Source organism: Myotis brandtii, unplaced genomic scaffold, assembly GCF_000412655.1.
Source record: "Myotis brandtii unplaced genomic scaffold, ASM41265v1 scaffold1738, whole genome shotgun sequence".
Classification (NCBI taxonomy): Eukaryota; Metazoa; Chordata; class Mammalia; order Chiroptera; family Vespertilionidae; genus Myotis; species Myotis brandtii.
This window is the reverse complement of record NW_005356425.1, coordinates 44,823-62,400: the sequence shown is the minus strand read 5'-3', so window position 1 is coordinate 62,400 and position 17,578 is coordinate 44,823. Positions and strand designations below refer to the sequence as shown.

Sequence of the window (17,578 nt, the reverse complement as noted above, 5' to 3'; positions counted from 1 at the left end):
AATGTAAAACAAGTCCCCCTCTCTCGCCCTGCCCCGGCACTCGGAACAGCAGTTGTTTTAACAGCGGTTGACTCCTTTCCAACCAGCCTTTGGGACCAAGCCCACCACCCAGTTGTGGGTAATAAAAACTGCACAAAAATTCCGCCTGCAAGTTACTCAGAGCCACCACATGCTGGGCCAGTGCTGAGCACTGCCCACATGCCCAACACCTAATCTCCCTGACATTTAGACTATGATCCATCCTAGGACAAAGCTCCCAAAACTGCAGAAATTCAGCAAATGTTCTGAGGCTACCCAGCTACATGAGATGGGGCTGGAACGTGAACCTGGGACCCACAGCTCAAAGTTCTCCCACCAGGCTGACCTTCCCAAACTGCCCGGGTCGGCAGAATCACACGGAGCCCAATAAAACTCGTGATTCTGGGCCCCACACCAGACCCTGCGGTGTCAGAAAATTCCACAAGGACTTGGGACGCCTTGGTTTAGGAGTTCTGGTTCTATCCTATGGGCTTAATGACCAAGGGGACACATCAATATTTTTAAAAGTCGTTTTAACTTTGAACACATTTTATAACATGCGTGGAACCCCACATTTCTATTTGGGCAGAAGAAAGGGCCCACGGGGTCATGCCTTCCCAGAGTGGAGCTGGGGTGGGGAGACACTCACCAAACATCAGCAATCGGCGTTTCTTGAGAGGCAAGCTCCTGAGAGGCAAGGTCAGCATCGACAGGCTTCTCCGGAAGTTCAGCTCTGGGGCGGGCTCCGGCTCCTCAGGGCACAGCCTTGGGCTCACCCCCTTGAGTGGCTCCTCCACCTGGCCTCCGGGGCCCTGGGGACTCCCCAAGCCCTCGGGCGGGGCTGGGCTGCGCAGCAGCTTCTGTTTCCGGCGCCGGGCCTCCAGGCCCTCCTCGTCAGGGGGGTGACAGTGGCCCCGCATCACGGTGGCCCGCGGGCCTCGGGTGATGGCCCGGCCGCGGCAGCCCAGCTCGGTGTGCTCTCGGCACTTCCAGTACACTTTGTCCCCCACAGCCTTCTCCTGCTTGTACAAGAAGGACTCCAGCACCAGGAGGCGGCCCCCGAACGGGGTCCTCAGGAACTCCAGGGGCTTGGGGGCTGCTAAGGGCAAGGAGAGGGCTGGGTTAGCTGACACGGAGTAAACACGGCACCAGGGACATGGATGGGAGGGTTGGGGGGAGCGAGGCTGGACAGGGATGGAGAACATACCAGCCTGGGACAGGTTTGTACTTAGAGATAAGGAGGCTTGGAGCAGGGAGGGGACAGCCAAAGTCACCCCACTGGAAAGGGGGGTGCACGGAGGCCCAAGTGTGAGCATGCAGGGTCAGGGTTAGCAGGCCGGGAGCTCACCTGTGTCTGGCTGGCTGCATTTCTGCTCAAGGGCCTGGGGGCTTGGCTGGACTGGCCCTCCCTGCTCCTCTGCTGGCAGGGTCTGGAGGGTTCTGCCCAGGGTGTCGGGGCCAGGCATCTCCAGGGACATGGCACAGTGCACTTCTTTGGGCAGGGAGTCCACGCCATCCCCATCCCCACTGCAGACCGTTACCAGGACCAGATTGAAGTATTCATTAGGGTCTGTGGAGTCCGTGGGGGCTGCAGGGGCGACATCTGTGCCAGTCTCAGGGGACGGCTCCTGGCCAGTCTTCATACTCGCGCTCTCCTGCTCGCTGGGCTCAGGCAGGGGCATTCCGGGACCAACGGCCTGTCCCCCAGACCACACTCAGGCCCCGGTTCTTGGATTTCCCCTCCTCCTCCCAGACAAGGAACCTGGCAGTCCAGGGTGTCTGTCCTAAGGGAGGAGGCAAAGCCCCATCAGTGGAGAAGCCTGGGTCTCAGGAGAATGGATCTGGGGTGCAGGTAGGGAGACGAGGCATTAGGCTAGGCAAGGACCTGAATGGAGCTGCAGAAGCCCAGGCTGGTGCTTCTGCTTGGCTAGTTCCTCTCTTGGCGACAGTGAGTATGTCACCTCCCTCACCCAAACCTCACTTTCTCCATGTGTAAATGTGCCAAATACAAGGCTCTTGGCGGGGGGTTGGGGGTGGGGAAGGGTTGGTTGGAGGGGGGGACTGTCAGGGCACTAAGATACTGGTAACTGTGAGTTACTATGAATTGAGGCTCACAGGGAGACGTGTTTCATGGTTTTTTCCATTTAACCTTCCAGCCCCATGTTATGAAAGTCCTCCATTCTCACTGACCCAGGTTACAGATGAGGACACTGAGCCTCCCAGAGCGACCAGCACAGCCATGAAGCGGCAGAGCTGGGAGGCCAGCTGAGGCCGAGCTGGAGCCCAACCCACACGGCGCCTGGCGTGCCTTGTCCAGGATAACACTCACTGGCGTTCCTGAGCACCAAGCATCAGAGACAAGCACTGGGGACATGAGCTCAGGTCACTGACCTTCCCAGGGTTCCCCGCGCCCTCTCACCCTGACACTCTGCAGACCACAGAGTTCCTGGCCCTGAGAGGCGTGACTCTCTGGACTCACAACTAGATCCTGTGCCCACCCCAGGCGGGAGGCCTGGGGCCACCCAGAGCTCAGGAGGTGCCAGGGCCCCATGAAGGCAGTGACCTTGTGCTTGAGCTGGTGCTGGCGCTGCCTCAGCTGGGCGGGGACGGGGCTGTGAAGCTGTCCAGAGGATCCGCGGTCACTGACGGCTCCCTAGCTTCTGGCCTGAAGAAGCAGAAAGAATGGACTATGGGGACCTGGGTGTCCTGGAGACCGGGGTAGGGACATGTCACTGACGGCTCCCTGGCTTCTGGCCTGGAGAAGCAGAAATGGACTATGGGGACCTGGGTGTCCTGGAGACCTGGATAGGGACACCAGTGTGGGGTGGTCTTTCTGTCTTCTTGGGGGACTGGGGTGGTGGGCACATCGTGGGTCTTTCCGTTTCTCAGTCCAGAAACAAGACTGCTGCCTCCCCTCACATTTCCGTTTCCCCACGGTGAGCTGTCATCCCCATCCCAAGCTCTGTGGTTCCAATTCCTCCTGGTCCCCTTTCCTACTAGGAAGTTCCTGGGCTGGTGCCCACATTTAGCTCCCCAAGCCCCGGTCAACCCAAGTGCGGGGGCCCAGAGCCCCTGATTCCCCACGGCTTCCCTCAAAGTCCCTGTGCTACATGCTTGCCCAGCCGCGGGCAGCAGCAAAGCGAAAAGAAATCCTCCAGGTACCAGGACAAATGGTAGGCGTCCCTGCCTAACCTGCGTCATCCTCCTCCTCCCCTCTCCCCGGTCCAGCTCCTCCCAGACAAGCCAATCTCTGGCTCTCCCGTGTGGTCCTTCTGCAGCGCCTCCCTGGGCAGGAAAGGGTAGCAGTTGAGGCCCCGCCTACAGGCCACCCGCTGCGTGTGATTGGCTCCGGCGCGAGTCCCTCCACCCGCAGTGCAGTCCGCCCCTATGGCCGGCAAGCTCCCAGGTCTCTGAACGGTCCCTGAACGCAAGTGGCAGGTCCCCAACGCCAAGTCCTCCCGTGCCCGTGAGCTGCCCGCGCTCCCGCCTCCCCTGTGGCCTCCACCGACAGGATGAAACAGCGCAGAGCAGCTGGCCCTCCCTTTCACAGGCCTTTCAGACACGCAGGCCACCCAAATCCGTGCGGCCACTGCCCGGCCAGCATGCACATTCCTACGGTCGGTCCCGCCACGCAGCTGGAGCGGAGTGAAGGCTGCAGGGACCCACCCACACCAACCGCCTTGGACTCAGAGGATCAGGCGCCGGAGCCCCGCCTCCTCCAGGTCAGCTGGGTGGACATGACCAACAAAGACCAACAGGGGTCAGCTGGCAAAGGCCCCGCGTTCCCGGGGAACTGTGCGCGTTGTCATGGAGCCCGAGTCAGGAGACACTGCAATCCTCTCAACTCAAATTGCTGTTTAAATTCAGGACCCTTGCGTCTCAAAGGAAATGGAAAACAAAAGACCTTGAACTATGGCTGACCATCGGCTGTGGAAAGGCCTCAATGGACTAGAATTTAGGTTTGATTGATAGACAGTTCCCATTCTCAAACATTAAAGGCCCTTAAGTTGTAGACTTTTAATGACCACAAATTCTCCTGCAAAGTTATGCAGGCCCTTTGCACTGTGGTCTTGAATCTGGACTGGCCTGCAGCCCAGATTGATCCTCGCTGTGTAACCTGAGTGTGCCAGGAACTCACAGTGGGGGGTGGAAAGCCTTGCCCTCCCGGGCCATGGCCCTGAGGCCAGTGGGGAATCAAGCTGTGGGAGAGGCCACATGCAGGGGACAGGGGCACTGCCAGGAATGGAGGAAGACCACCTGGCACTGTTCAGCTGAGCCCACCCTCCAGCTGGGTACAGTCACATGAAGGTGCCTGAGAAAACCAGTAGAGGCTCAGCCCAGCCACCCCATGATTCAGAATTTTACAGTTTGATCTGTTACCTGATCAACAATAAACTACTGCTATTTAAGCTAGTAAGATCAGAGATCATTTATCACACAGCAGTTCTTGGCAATGACTGAACCGCGTGGGTTTTGGCTTTTTGATGAATGGAATAATACTAATGGCTCTGAAATATCTAACATCAAAGTGCTTTTGAACTCCAGGTGCCATGCTACACAAATGTTAAATCCCTCAGATGATTGCATTAAAGGACTGGTAATCCCGTGAAAGGAACAAAAATATTAAGTATAAAGGATAGCAAATGAGAATTACATATTGAAAAAATCTAACATGAAATAAGCCAGTCAAAAAAGAAAAGTATTATATGATTCCACTTACTGGAATATGATGAAGCTAGAGTGATCAAATTTTATAGAGACAGAAAGTAAAATGCTGATCTGTTATCTGTGGTGGAATCCTCGCCAATATGCAGATTTTTGTGAAAATCCTAACGGGTAAGACCATTACTTTCGAGGTTGAACCCTTGGCTACAACAGAAAGTGTAAGACCAAGAACTAGGATGAGGAAGGAATTCCTCCTGGTCAGAAAGACTGATCTTTGCTGGCAAGCAACTGGAAGACGGACGTTCTTTGACTACAACATTCAAAAAGAGTTCACTCTGACTGATCTTTGCTGGCAAGCAACTGGAAGACGGGCGTTCTTTGTCTGACTACAACATTCAAAAAGAGTCCACTCCTCACCTTGTGTTGAGACTTTATGGTGCTGCTTAGAAAAGGAAGAAGAAGTCTTACCCCACCCCCAGGAAGAGTAAGTGTAAGAAAAAGAAGGTTAAGCTGGCTGCCCTGAAATACTACACAGTGGACAAGAATGGCAAAATCAGACACGTTTGCTAGGAGTTTTTATGGCCAGCCACTCTGACAGACATGATTGTGGCAAATGTTGTCTGACCTATTGCTTCAACAAACCAGAAGACAAATAATTATATTTAGGTAAATTAACTACATCAACTAAAAAAAAAAAAGAGAGAGAGAGAGAAATTCAAATGGTGGTTGACAGGGGCTGGGGGGTAGGGGATGGGAGTGTTGTGTAATGGATATCGGATGATGTTTGGGATGATAAAAAGATAGATGGTGGCTATGGTTGCACAACACTGTGAACGTACTTAATGCCACTGAACTGTACACTTTAAAATGATTTAAGTTGTAATATTTTTTGTGTATATTTTACCACACACGCCCCCCCCCCAAATCTGTAACAAATTATATGTAGTGATGCCCCATTTACCTAACATCTGATTAAATAAAGGTATCCCTCCATGATTCAGAATTTTACAACTTTATCTGTTTCACAATTTATCCATTTGGGATAGATATCTTCACAAGCTCTTGTCACTCCTCACTTTCTGGATAAAGAGGATACACATATTTTATCCTGATTTAGAAAAGGAAGTGTCTTCATCCATTTCCTTGGGCATATCTCCCTTCCCCCCGGGAGGCCCTTTCTCCACCATTCATGCCCTGCTCTCTCTGGTCACCAAATCTCTGTGTCTCTGCTGGTTCTTTGCATTTGGATGATCAAGGTTTTTAGGGCTCCTGTGTCCTAAAACAAAACCTAACAAAACCCCCTCCTTAAAACATTAATCAAAATTAATGATTTAATTTTGCAAGAATTAATGATTTAATTTTGCTTTTAGGGCTCCTGTGTCCTAAAACAAAACCTAACAAAAACCCCCTCCTTAAAACATTGATCAAAATTAATGATTTAATTTTGCAAGAACAGCACATACCCCTTCCTTTTCACCCGGGTCATCTGGCAGCTGCCCCTTAACTCTGCAGACACCATTCTCCCCTTTGGTCACCATGCAGGATCAGCACTGGCTCGCTCCATCCATAAACCATGTTCTCTCTCTGAAACACTGCTCATGCCTGTATGTGGTCTATCTGTATGATGGGATTTATTCAGCAATAAAGGAATACAGTCCTGACACGTATTACCATTTGGATGAACCTTGAAAACATGATGCTCAGTGAAAAAAGCCAGACACAAAAGGTCACATATTGGGTGATTCATTCATATGAAATGTCCAGAAGAGGCAAATCCATAGGGACAGAAAGCACATTAGTGGTTTCACAGAACATAGGGCAGGAATCAGGGAGTGATGCTAAGGAGTGTGGGGGTTCTTTTGTGGGGAATGAAAATGTAAAATGGATTGTGGTGATGGTTGTACTCCACACCACTGTGAACACACTCAAAACATTGAATTGCACACTTCAGATGGGGGAACTGTATGGTATATAAATCATATCCAAATAAAGTTGTTTTAAAAAAAATCCTTATAGCTATGACTCTGGTCCCCAGAGTCACTTGAATAAAAACCAGTTTTATACATCATAAACAGATTTCTCACTCCTGGGCTTGGTTTCTTCATCAAAGGAGAGGGGCAGTGGATTACGTATTGAGATATTTTGTACGTTGCTAATATCTGAACAAAATAGTAGTAAATCACCCATAATCCTGCCACTTGAATGCACGGCTATTTACACTCTTGTATTTGTACCTTTAACACTTTATTTTCTGTTGCACACACATTGTGTCCTACATGTTGTTTGCTATTTTACTCCACATTAGAGTGGGAAGCCCCCACCTGCAGACCAGATGGAGTCCTAAAGTATTATGTAACCTAGACCCATAACAGTTACGAAAACAAAATCTAAATCCTCAACAACAATACTCTGGAAAACCACAAGATGGCAATGCTACTTCTTAAAAATGAAAGTACTACACCACATTCTTGATAAAAATTAGATGCATGGCACAGCGTTTCCAAAACAAGAATTTGGGAGTTTCAACGTGTTACAAAAATTATTCAAGAAGAATTTCTAAAATGTTTATTTGAAAAACTTATTAGTTAGAAAGCAAAATTCAATTAACAAGTTCAATAAAAACTATTTTTTCCAAGCTAAGGGTTTTTTGGTGTTTTCTTTTTTTAAAAAAGACCACAGGATTATTTGGACAATGACATTACATCTAGCTTTCAATCCACTTTTCTTCCATCTCTTCTTAACTCCAGTCATATTTTTTATTTATTGACTAATTTTAGCTTATTTACTCATAACTTAAAAAAACAAACACCTTAAATAACTGGAAAAAATATCTCAAAATGTTAAAAGTAGTAAGAATAGCGATTTATTTTTCCTTACATTTCAAAATTGTTTGCAATGTACATGAACTCTTTTTACAGTGGAAAAATATTAAATGCTCTAAAGATAAGCTGTATTTCTTTAATTGGTAATTTTTTCTATAACTCCGTAACTCACAGGGAACATTCCTATGTCATATAAGAAAATAAAGACTGCCCAGCCGATGTGGCTCAGGGGTTGGGCATCGACCTATGAACCAGGAGGTCACAGTTCAGTTTCCAGTCAGGGCACATGCCTGGGCTGCCGACTCGAACCCCAGTGTGGGGACTGCAGGAGGCAGCTGATCAATGACTCTCTCTCATCATTAATGTTTCTATCTCTCTCTCTCCCTCTCCCTTCCTCTCTGAAATCAATAAGAATATACATTTTAAAAAATAAATAAATAAATGAATGAATGAATGAATGAATGAAATAGAGGTCTTAAAAAAGTGGCAGTGGAGTAAGTGGAAGCTATACTGACACTCCTAGGACCAAACTGGAAATACAACTAAAATACAGAAAAACCACCCTGAAAAATCAACTGAAGACTAGCTGGAGAACCCTGACAACCAAGGGCATAAAGTGGAAACCACATAGAGACTGGCAGGGAGTGCAGAGATGCAAAAGGGCTGGCCAGGCTTCCACAGACAGCAGCTGGAGGTCTGGAGGGATATCTCAGCTGTGGGGGGTTCCCATAGAAAACTCTGGGGTCTAAACCCCAAGCTGGACTTCCGAGCCCAGAGCACCAGAACTTAGAAAGGTGCCCATAGAACATCTGGTTGTGAAAAGCAGCAGGGTTGCTGCTCACCATCCAGAGATGGCTGGAAATGCAGGCACCCCCTTAAAGGGCCAACACACAAAATTTCATGTGCAGCCACTCACCTTGGGCTTTGGCAGAGGGAGGGCAGAGTGGACTGGAGCTGTGTGAGGAGAGTCCATGTTGGGGCTCTGGGGCTGGAGCTTGTAAGGCAGCCACCCCGATTTCTTGCACTGAGTCATTCCCTCACCACCCCGATTTCTTGCGCTGAGTCATTCCCGCACGCTGCAGAGGACATCTTTTTCCACAGACCTTTGCTATCCAGGCAGTTTTTGCCTGGGGGGAAGGCAGTTGCCCCACCCTGTTGGAAGATCTCTTGCCCCACCCTTCGATCAATGTAGCTTGAAGCTAATCAAACCTGAATACAAGCAGACTACAGGCAGAGGCAGGCCTCTGGGAGCTTTGAGTCTTTGCCTGATCTCTTTCTGGGCCCGGAGCTAGGAAAAGCAGACCCTGGTGCACATCTTGGTCCTTTCCAAAGACAACCAGACCCAGCAGAGCAAGCCACAAGTTGTGGATTGCTGATACTCTAAAGAGGAGATTCAGGGCCAGTCAGAAATAGCATCTGACATTGTCCTGCACTAGAGATGAGGAGTCATAACAGATATACCTAATACATAAACACAAACACAAACAGGCAGCCAAAATGGGGAGACAAAAAAAACAACCCCCAAATGAAAGAACAAGAGAATTCTCCAGAAGAAGAGCTAAACAAAATGGAGTTAAGAAATTTATCGGATATAGAGTTCAGAATAATGATGAAAAAGATGCTCAAAAGCATGAGAAAAGATATAGTGACTATGAAAAAAGACAAGTTGGAAATAAAGAATGACACAGCACTAATAAAGAACACATTGAAAGGAATGCACAGCAAATTAGGGGAAGCTGAGGATCAGATCAGTGAATCAGAAGACAGGGTAGAAAAAAATTACTCAATCAGAGAAACCAAAAAGAAAAAAAATGAAAAAATAGGACAGCTTAAGGGAGCTGTGGGACAACATGAAACGTAACAATAGTCTCATAATGATAGTGCCAGAAGGGGAACAAAGTGAGCATGTTTGAAGAAATAATGGCAGAAAAGTTCCCTAACCTGGTGAAGGAAAGAAAAATCACACAAGTCCAATGAGGCACAGAGAGTCCCAAGCAAGAAGAACCCAAACAGCCCTAGCCGATTTGGTTCAGTGGACAGAGCATCGGCCTGCGGACTGAAGGGTCCCAGGTTCGATTCCGGCCAAGGGCACATGCTCGGGTTGCAGGCTTGATCCCCAGTAGGGGGCGTGCAAGAGGCAGCCAATCAATGATTCTCTCTCATCATTGATGTTTCCCTCTCTCTCTCTCCCTCACCCTTCCTCTCTGAAAGCAATAAAATATATGTAAAAGAAGAAGAACCCAAACAGGCCCATGCCCAGATATATTATAATTAAAATGCCAAAAATTAGACAAAGAGAGAATCTTAAAGGCAGCAAGAGAAAAGCAATTTGTTACCTACAAAGGAGCTCCCATAAGGCTGTCAGCTGATTTCTCATCAGAAAACCTACAGGCCAGAAGGGAATGGCATGAGTTATTCAAAGTAATGAAAAGCAAGGATCTGAAACCAAGATTACTAAGAGTTTATCACCACCAAACCAGCACTTCAAGAAATGCTAAAGGGACTGCTGTAATGAGAAAAAAACAGGAAGAGAGAGAAACATGGACATACAGAATTAAAATGGCAATAAGTAAGTACCTTTTAATAATAACCTTAAAGGTAAATAAATGGATTAAATGCTCCAATCAAAAGACATAGGGTAGCTGAATGAATACAAAAACATGACTCAATTATACGCTGTCTACAAGAGACCCGCCTCAAAACAAAAGACTCACACAGGATGAGAGTGAAAGGATGGAAAAAATTTCCCATGTAAATGGAAACCAAAAAAAGCTGTGGTAGCTATACTCAGATCTGACAAAACAGACTTCAAAATGAAGGCCATCACAAGAGACAACAAAGGTCACTACATAATACCAAAGGGATCGATCCAGCAAGAGGATATAACCCAGGTAAACATATATGCACCCAACAAAGGAGCACCTAAATATATTTTAAAAACTTCTAGAGGACTTTAAGGGAGAGAAAGACAACAATACAGTCATAGTAGGGGACTTTAAACACCCCGCTGACATCACTGGATAGATATTCCAGAGAAAAAATTAACAAGTAAACAGTGACTCTAAATGACACACTGGATTAGATGGATATTTAATTGATATTTATAGAACATTTCACCACAAAGCTGTAGAATATACCTATTTCTCTAGTGCACATAGGTCATTCTCAAAGACAGACCACATGTTAGGACACAAAACAAGTCTCTCCACGTTCAAGAAGATTGAAATCATATCAAGCATCTTCTCAGATCACAGTGGAATGAAATTAGAAATCAACTACAGTAAAAACACTCAAAAACATTCAAACACATGGAGGCTAAATAGCATGTTATTTAACAATGAATGGGTTACCATTGAGCACAAGAAATAAATAAAAAACTTCCTGGAAACAAGTGAAAATGAACACACACAGTCCAGAATCTCTGGGACACAGCAAAGCCGTCCTGAGAGGGAAGTTTACAGCACTACAGGCATAGCTCAAAAAATAAGACAAATTAATAATAAACGATTTAACCCTACAACTCAACGAATTAGAAAGAGAAAAATAAGAAAAGACCAGAGTAAGTAGAAAGAAGGAAATAATAAAGATTAGAGCAGAAATAAATGACATAGAGACTAAAAACAAATCAATGAAACCAAGAGCTGATTCTTTGAAAAGATAAACAAGATTGATGAACCATTAGCCAGACTCATCCAGTAACAAAGAGAGAGGACCCAAATGAATAAAATCAGACACAAAAGTGGAGAAGTAATCACTGACACCACAGAAATACAAAGGATTGTAAGAAAATACTATGAACAACTAACTATATGCCAACAGCTGGACAATGTGAATGAAATGAACAAATTCCTAGAAAAATACAATCTCCCAGAACTGAATCAAGAAGAATCAGAAAACCTGAATAGGTTAATAACGACTGATGAAATGGATGCAGTAAAAAAAAAAAAAAAAAAAAAAAAATCCCAGCAAACAAAAGCCATTGTCCGGACAGCTTCACAGGGAAGTTTTACCAAACATTCAAAGAAGAACTAACACCTATACTACTCAAACTATTCCAAAAAATCCAAGAGGAAAGAACACTTCCAAGCTCTTTTTATGAGGCCAGCATTATCCTAATTCCAAAACCAGATAAAGACACTACAAAGACCTATCTGATTTGACTCAGTGGATAGAGTGTTGGCCTGTGGACTGAAGGGTCCTGGGTTCAATTCTAGACAAGGGCACATGCCCAGGTTGTGGGCTCAATCCCCGGTAGGGAGCGTGCAGGAGGCGGCTGATCAATGATTCTTTCTCATCATTGATGTTTCTATCTCTCTCTCCCTCTCCCTTCCTCTCTGAAATCAATAAAAATACATTTTTTTAAAAAGACACTACAAAGAAAGAATTACAGGCCAATATCTCTGATGAACATAGATGCTAAAATCCTCAGCGAAATATTAGCAAATTGGATCTAGCAATATATTAAAAAGATCATACACCATTGCCAAGTGGAATTTATTCCAGGGATGCAAGGCTGGTACAATATTTGCAAATCAATAAATGTGATACCTCACTTAAACAAACTGAAAGAAAAAAATCACATGATCATATCAATAGACGCAGAAAAAGCATTAGACAAAATCCAGCATCCATTTTTGATAAAAACTCTCAGCAAAGTGGAAATAGAGGGATCATATCTCAACACGATAAAGGCCATATATGACAAACCTACAGCGAACATCATACTCAATGGGCAAAAACTAAAACCATTTTCCCTAAGAACAGGAACAAGACAGGGATGTCTACTTTCACCACTCTTAGTTAATATAGTACTGGAAGTTCTAACCACAGCGATCAGATAAGAAGAAATAAAAGGCATCCAAATTAGATGTAAAGGAGGAAGTAAAACTGTTATTATTCGCAGATGACATAATATTGTACGTAGAAAATCCTAAAGACTCCACCAAAAAAGTACTAGATTTAGTAAAGGAATTCAGCAATGTAGCAGGATACAAAATTAACACCCAGAAATCGATGGCATTTTTATACACCAATAATGAATTCTCAGAAAAAGAAACTAAGCAAACAATCCCATTTACCAATGTAATAAAAAAATTAAGATACTTAGAAATAAACTTAACCAAGGAGGTAAAAGACTTGTACTTGGAAAACTACAGGATGTTGAAAAAAGAGATAGAGGAAGACATAAACAAATGGAAGAATATACGGTGTTCATGGACCGGTAGAATTAACATCATTAAAATGTCCATACTACCCAAGGCAATCTACAGATTCAGTGCAATCCCTATTAAAATACCAACAGCATATTTCACAGATCTAGAATACTCCAAAAATTTATATGGAACCAAAAAAGACCCCTAATAGATGCAGCAATCTTGACAAAGAACAAAGTTGGAGGGATCACAATACCAGATATCAAGTTACACTACAAAGCCACTGATACTGGCACAAGACCAGTCATATAAATCAATGGAAAAGAACAGAGACCGCCAAACCGGTTTGGCTCAGTGGATAGAGCGTCGGCCTGCAGACTGAAGGGTCCCGGGTTCGATTCCGGTCAAGGGCATGTACCTTGGTTGTGGGCGCATCCCCAGTGGGGGGTGTGCAGGAGGCAGCTGGTCGATGTTTCTCTCTCATCGATGTTTCTAACTCTCTATCCCTCTCCCTTCCTCTCTGTAAAAAATCAATAAAATATATTTAAAAACAAAAAAGAGACCCCAGAAATTGACCCAAGCCATCATGCTCAATTAATATTTGACAAAGGAGGCAAGAACATACAATGGAGTCAAGATAGTCTCTTCAATAAATGGGGTTGGAAAAACTGGACAGATACATGCCAAAAAAAGAAAGAAACTAGACCACCAACTTAACACCATACACAAGAATAAACTCAAAATGGATAAAAGACTTAAATGAACACTGTGAAACCATAAAAAACCTAGAAGAAACCATAGGCAGCAAAATCTCCAATATCTCTTGTAGCAATATGTTTATAGATACATCTCCTACGGCAATGGAAACTAAGGAGAAAATAAACAAATGGGACCACATCAAAATAAAAAGCTTCTGAACAACAAAACGAAAAGGGAGCCCACTGTATGGGAGAACATATTTGGCAATGATACATCTGATAAAGGTTTAATATCCAAAATATATAAGGAACTCATACAACTTAACAAAAGGAAGACAAACAATCCGATTAAAAAATGGGCAGCCCTAGCTGGTTTGGCTCAGTGGATAGAGCATCAACCTGTGGACTGAAGGGTCCCAGGTTCGATTCTGGTCAAGGGCACATGCCTGGGCTGTGGGCTCGATCCCCAGTAGGGGGCATGCATCATCTCATCATTGATGTTTCTATATCTCTCTCCCTCTCCCTTCCTCTCTGAATTCAATAAATACATATATTTTTAAAAATGGGCAAAAGATCTAAATAGACACTTCTCCAAAATGGACATATAGATGGCCAAGAGGCATATGGAAAAATGCTCAAAGTCACTGATCATCAGAGAGATGCAAATTAAAAGGACAATGAGGTATCACCTCACTCCAGTCAGAATGGCTACCATCAACAAATGACAAGTACTGGCAAGGATGTGGAGAAAAGGGAACCCTAGTACACTGCTGGTGGGAATACAGACTGGTGCAGCCATTATGGAAAACAGTATGGAGTTTTCTGGAAAAAAATATCACTGCCATTTGACCCAGCAAGCCCACTTCTAGCAATACATCCTAAGAAACCCAAAACACCAATCAGAAAGAACGTATGCACCCTTATGTTTATAGCAATGCAATTTATAATATCTAAGATCTGGAAATAGCCCAAGTGTCCATCAGCAGATGAGTGGATAAAAAAGCTGTGGTACATCTACACCATGGAATACTATGCAGCAGTAAAAAAAAAAAAAAAAAAGGATCTCTTACCCTTTGAGACAGTATGGAGGGACTGGGAAAGTATTATGCTAAGCAAAATAAGCCAGTCAGAGAAAGACAAGTATCACATGATCTCACTCATATGTGGCATCTAATGAACAAAATAAACTGAAGAACAAAATAGATCCAGAGACATAGAAGCAGAGAACAGACTGCGGGATCTCAGAGGGAAGGCAGTGGGTGGGTGGGAAGAGATTAACCAAAGAACTTGTATGCATATGGAACTTGTATGCACCACCCCATGGACAGACAATAGGGTGGTGAAGGCCTGGGGTGGGGGCAGGCTAGAAGGGGTCAATGGAGGAAAAAAGGGGACATATGTAATACTTTCAACAATAAAGATTTAATTTTTAAAAAATGAAATAGAATAGAAAGAGAACATCCACATTATGAAGCTAAGTATAGTTTACATAAAACTTTTAAAAATTATTTGTATGTGTAATTCTTGTCTCCATAAGAATTACTCAGGGCTCTTGATAACGATGCAGGTGGTCAGTGTGGCTCAGTTGGTTGAAGCATCTTTCCATACACCAAAAGGTCCCAGGTTCAATTCCTGGTCCAGGCATATACCCAGGTTGTGGATTCAATCCCAGGTTGTGAAGAGTGCAGGAGGCAACTACCTGATGTTTCTCTCTCTCTCCCCCTCCTCTCAAAAAGAAAAAAAAAATGCAGGTGCTTAGATTCCACACCCAAAATTTTGGAGAGGGGTTCAAGAATCTGGATTTTTAACAAGAATCTGGATTTTGAACAAGTACTAGTAGATTGTAGACTGTGCTTTCAGACACAATGGTATAGATGCCCTTGAGAAGTAAGTGGTCTACAGCTAAGTGACCAACTTAAGAAAGACCTGAGGTTTTCTTTCTGCCGGGCACCACAGGAAATGTTTTACATACATTACCTCATTTAAATCTGTCACACTGGCCCAGCCAGTGTGGCTCAGTGGTTGAGTGTCGACCCATGAACCAAGAGATCAGTGGTTCGATTCCCAGTCAGGGCACATGCCCAGGTTGAGGGCTCAATTCCCCAGTGGCGGGGGGCGGGGGGGGTGTGTGTGTGTGCAGGCAGCAGCCAATCAACGTTTCTCTCATCAATTTTTCTATCTCTAACCCTCACCCTTGCTCTCTCTCTAAAATCAATAAAAAACATTAAAAAAATATGTCATACTATACAGGTTTCCTCATTAATGTGTTAAATAAAATCATTAATATCTGTTTACTTTATATCAGTGGGAGAACCATAATTTCATCTTTTAAAAAATGATCCTTTAACAATTTAACAAGTTTCAGATACTTTGGGGTATTGTGGGGACCTCAAGAGGAGAGGAACTTGAGCAAATTTATAAGTAGTTCAGGTAAAACCTACTGTGGAGAGAGCTTCCTGGGAATGGCTTCCATGCCTCAGGAGAGCAAATATCAGATTTTTAAAAAATTCAATCTGAGGCTCCTTATGAAGATTTCCAGCAAAGCAAACTCAAGAAAGCCTATATGGTAAATTAACTCACTTACTGCACCTAGGCAAATAATCAAGGCAAAGCTAACGAGACCAGCCTTATTTCATTATCAAAAACATCTTTCATTGAGGTTATGAGACTGTAGGGAAAATTTGTTCTTCAATGGGAAACTATGCATTGTCTAGAACACACTTTCGGGTTATATAAATCTAGCCTTTCAGTACCTTTGAGCTATTTTTACAACTCTATACATTATAGAGAATAATGAGAACTAGGAACTGATAGTCTCTGACTAGACAATAAATCCCTTCTCTCCATGTAAATAAATATGGACATGTAAATGATTCTTCCAACTATGGAAGAAACCAGTTTTGCACATTCATTTCAATATTCCTGATCTGTAGTCTTCTAGAATCTTCCTTGGGTTCTCTTGCAAACTGGCTGTAAAATCTTACTGGTTCCTTGATTCATGAGTTGAGTAAAAGCTTTCACATGTGTTCATTTCATATCTGTATGAAATCATGAATTTTATTTCCTTTGTTTTGGTCTAAAGCTCTGCTTTTTAGATTGCCCTGGTCATTGGTCCTAACATCTTTGAGTTCCAGTCAGCAATTTAAAAAATTACATCGGCTATGCCAGTCTCTACTGCATGTAATAAAAGTGAGTATTATCATATAAAACTTTTATTTGTTATACATATGTATATTTATCCTAGTGGACTCACATTTTTAAAAATATATTTTATTGATTTTTTACAGAGAGGAAGGGAGAGGGATAGAGAGTTAGAAACATTGATGAGAGAAAAACATTGATCAGCTGCCTCCTGCACACTCCCTACTGGGTATATGCCCGCAACCAAGGTACATGCCCTTGACTGGAATTGAACCTGGGACCCTTGAGTCCGCAGGCCGATGCTCTATCCACTGAGCCAAACCGGTCAGGGCTGGACTCACATTTTTTTTAACTTTGGATGGTCATTGTTTTGAGGTAAATACTTGGGCCCTAATGATTATTTTGTAGTACTTAATTTTTACTCAATAAGGACTTCTTGAGTGTCTGGGATGTTTTTAAGTCAGGCAGATGTAAATGGAAAGTTCAAGAGCTTCACAATTTATGGTTGATCACTCTCTTATCCTCTCTCCCCTTCCCCCAAAACTGAGGTACAGAGCAATCTGAGGGCAGTATTCCGACTGCCTGCTTTGATAATGCTGTCCTGCTGGTGGTTACAAAGGGCTCAGTGTAAACCCAACACCAAGGAGACATCCCTGGGTCCAAGCCCTAATCAGTAAGATCTGGAAAGGCAGAGCCTGGCTCAGCAGTTGATGGTGGATCAACAGAATTACCTTCATACAAGAAAGCGACAACCACCATCCTCAGGTGCCAACACCCAGGTCCTTGGCGCTGGCTTGCTGGGTGGGAGACCTGGGGCAAATCCCACCAATTCTCTGAGCTGGTTTCACCTGTGAAACAGGAAAAGTGGCATTGAGATATGGTACAGTGGGGCCTTGACTTACGAGTGTCCCGACTAATGAGTTTTTTGAGATACCAGCTGTCTCTCGGCCGATTTTTTGCATTGAGTTGATAGAGTAATTTGAGTTAACAAGCTCCTTAACGAGCTTGGTCTCGGAACGAATTAAACTCGTAAGTCAAGGCCCCACTGTATGTCAAATTCTTCTATAAACTGTAAATCACC

At 44.4% G+C, this 17,578-nt stretch overlaps 2 protein-coding genes and 1 pseudogene across 4 annotated transcripts in view; 1 reads left to right on the top strand and 2 right to left on the bottom strand.

The window, feature by feature from the left end:
- Positions 1 to 3,613, bottom strand: part of PAQR4 (progestin and adipoQ receptor family member IV) — a 30,241-nt gene extending 26,628 nt beyond the window's left edge. The window contains exons 1-2 of the mRNA XM_014537167.1: positions 3,609 to 3,613; positions 2,313 to 2,317 (exon numbers count right to left, since the gene is read on the bottom strand). The gene's annotated coding sequence lies outside the window, so the exon portion shown is untranslated. The remainder of the gene's footprint in view (positions 1 to 2,312; positions 2,318 to 3,608) is intronic.
- Positions 1 to 17,367, bottom strand: part of FLYWCH1 (FLYWCH-type zinc finger 1) — a 31,370-nt gene extending 14,003 nt beyond the window's left edge. Inside the window, exons 1-4 of one of the 3 annotated variants that reach the window (XM_014537148.1) lie at positions 17,229 to 17,367; positions 2,582 to 2,683; positions 1,367 to 1,802; positions 668 to 1,117 (exon numbers count right to left, since the gene is read on the bottom strand). In XM_014537148.1, the coding sequence (XP_014392634.1) occupies positions 668 to 1,117; positions 1,367 to 1,700 (784 nt within the window). In that variant the 5' untranslated portion in view covers positions 1,701 to 1,802; positions 2,582 to 2,683; positions 17,229 to 17,367. The remainder of the gene's footprint in view (positions 1 to 667; positions 1,118 to 1,366; positions 1,803 to 2,581; positions 2,684 to 17,228) is intronic. The other 2 variants (XM_014537151.1, XM_014537150.1) reach the window with 2 other exon arrangements.
- LOC106725583 lies at positions 3,524 to 5,389 on the top strand (annotated as a pseudogene).
- Positions 17,368 to 17,578: the final 211 nt, after the last annotated feature.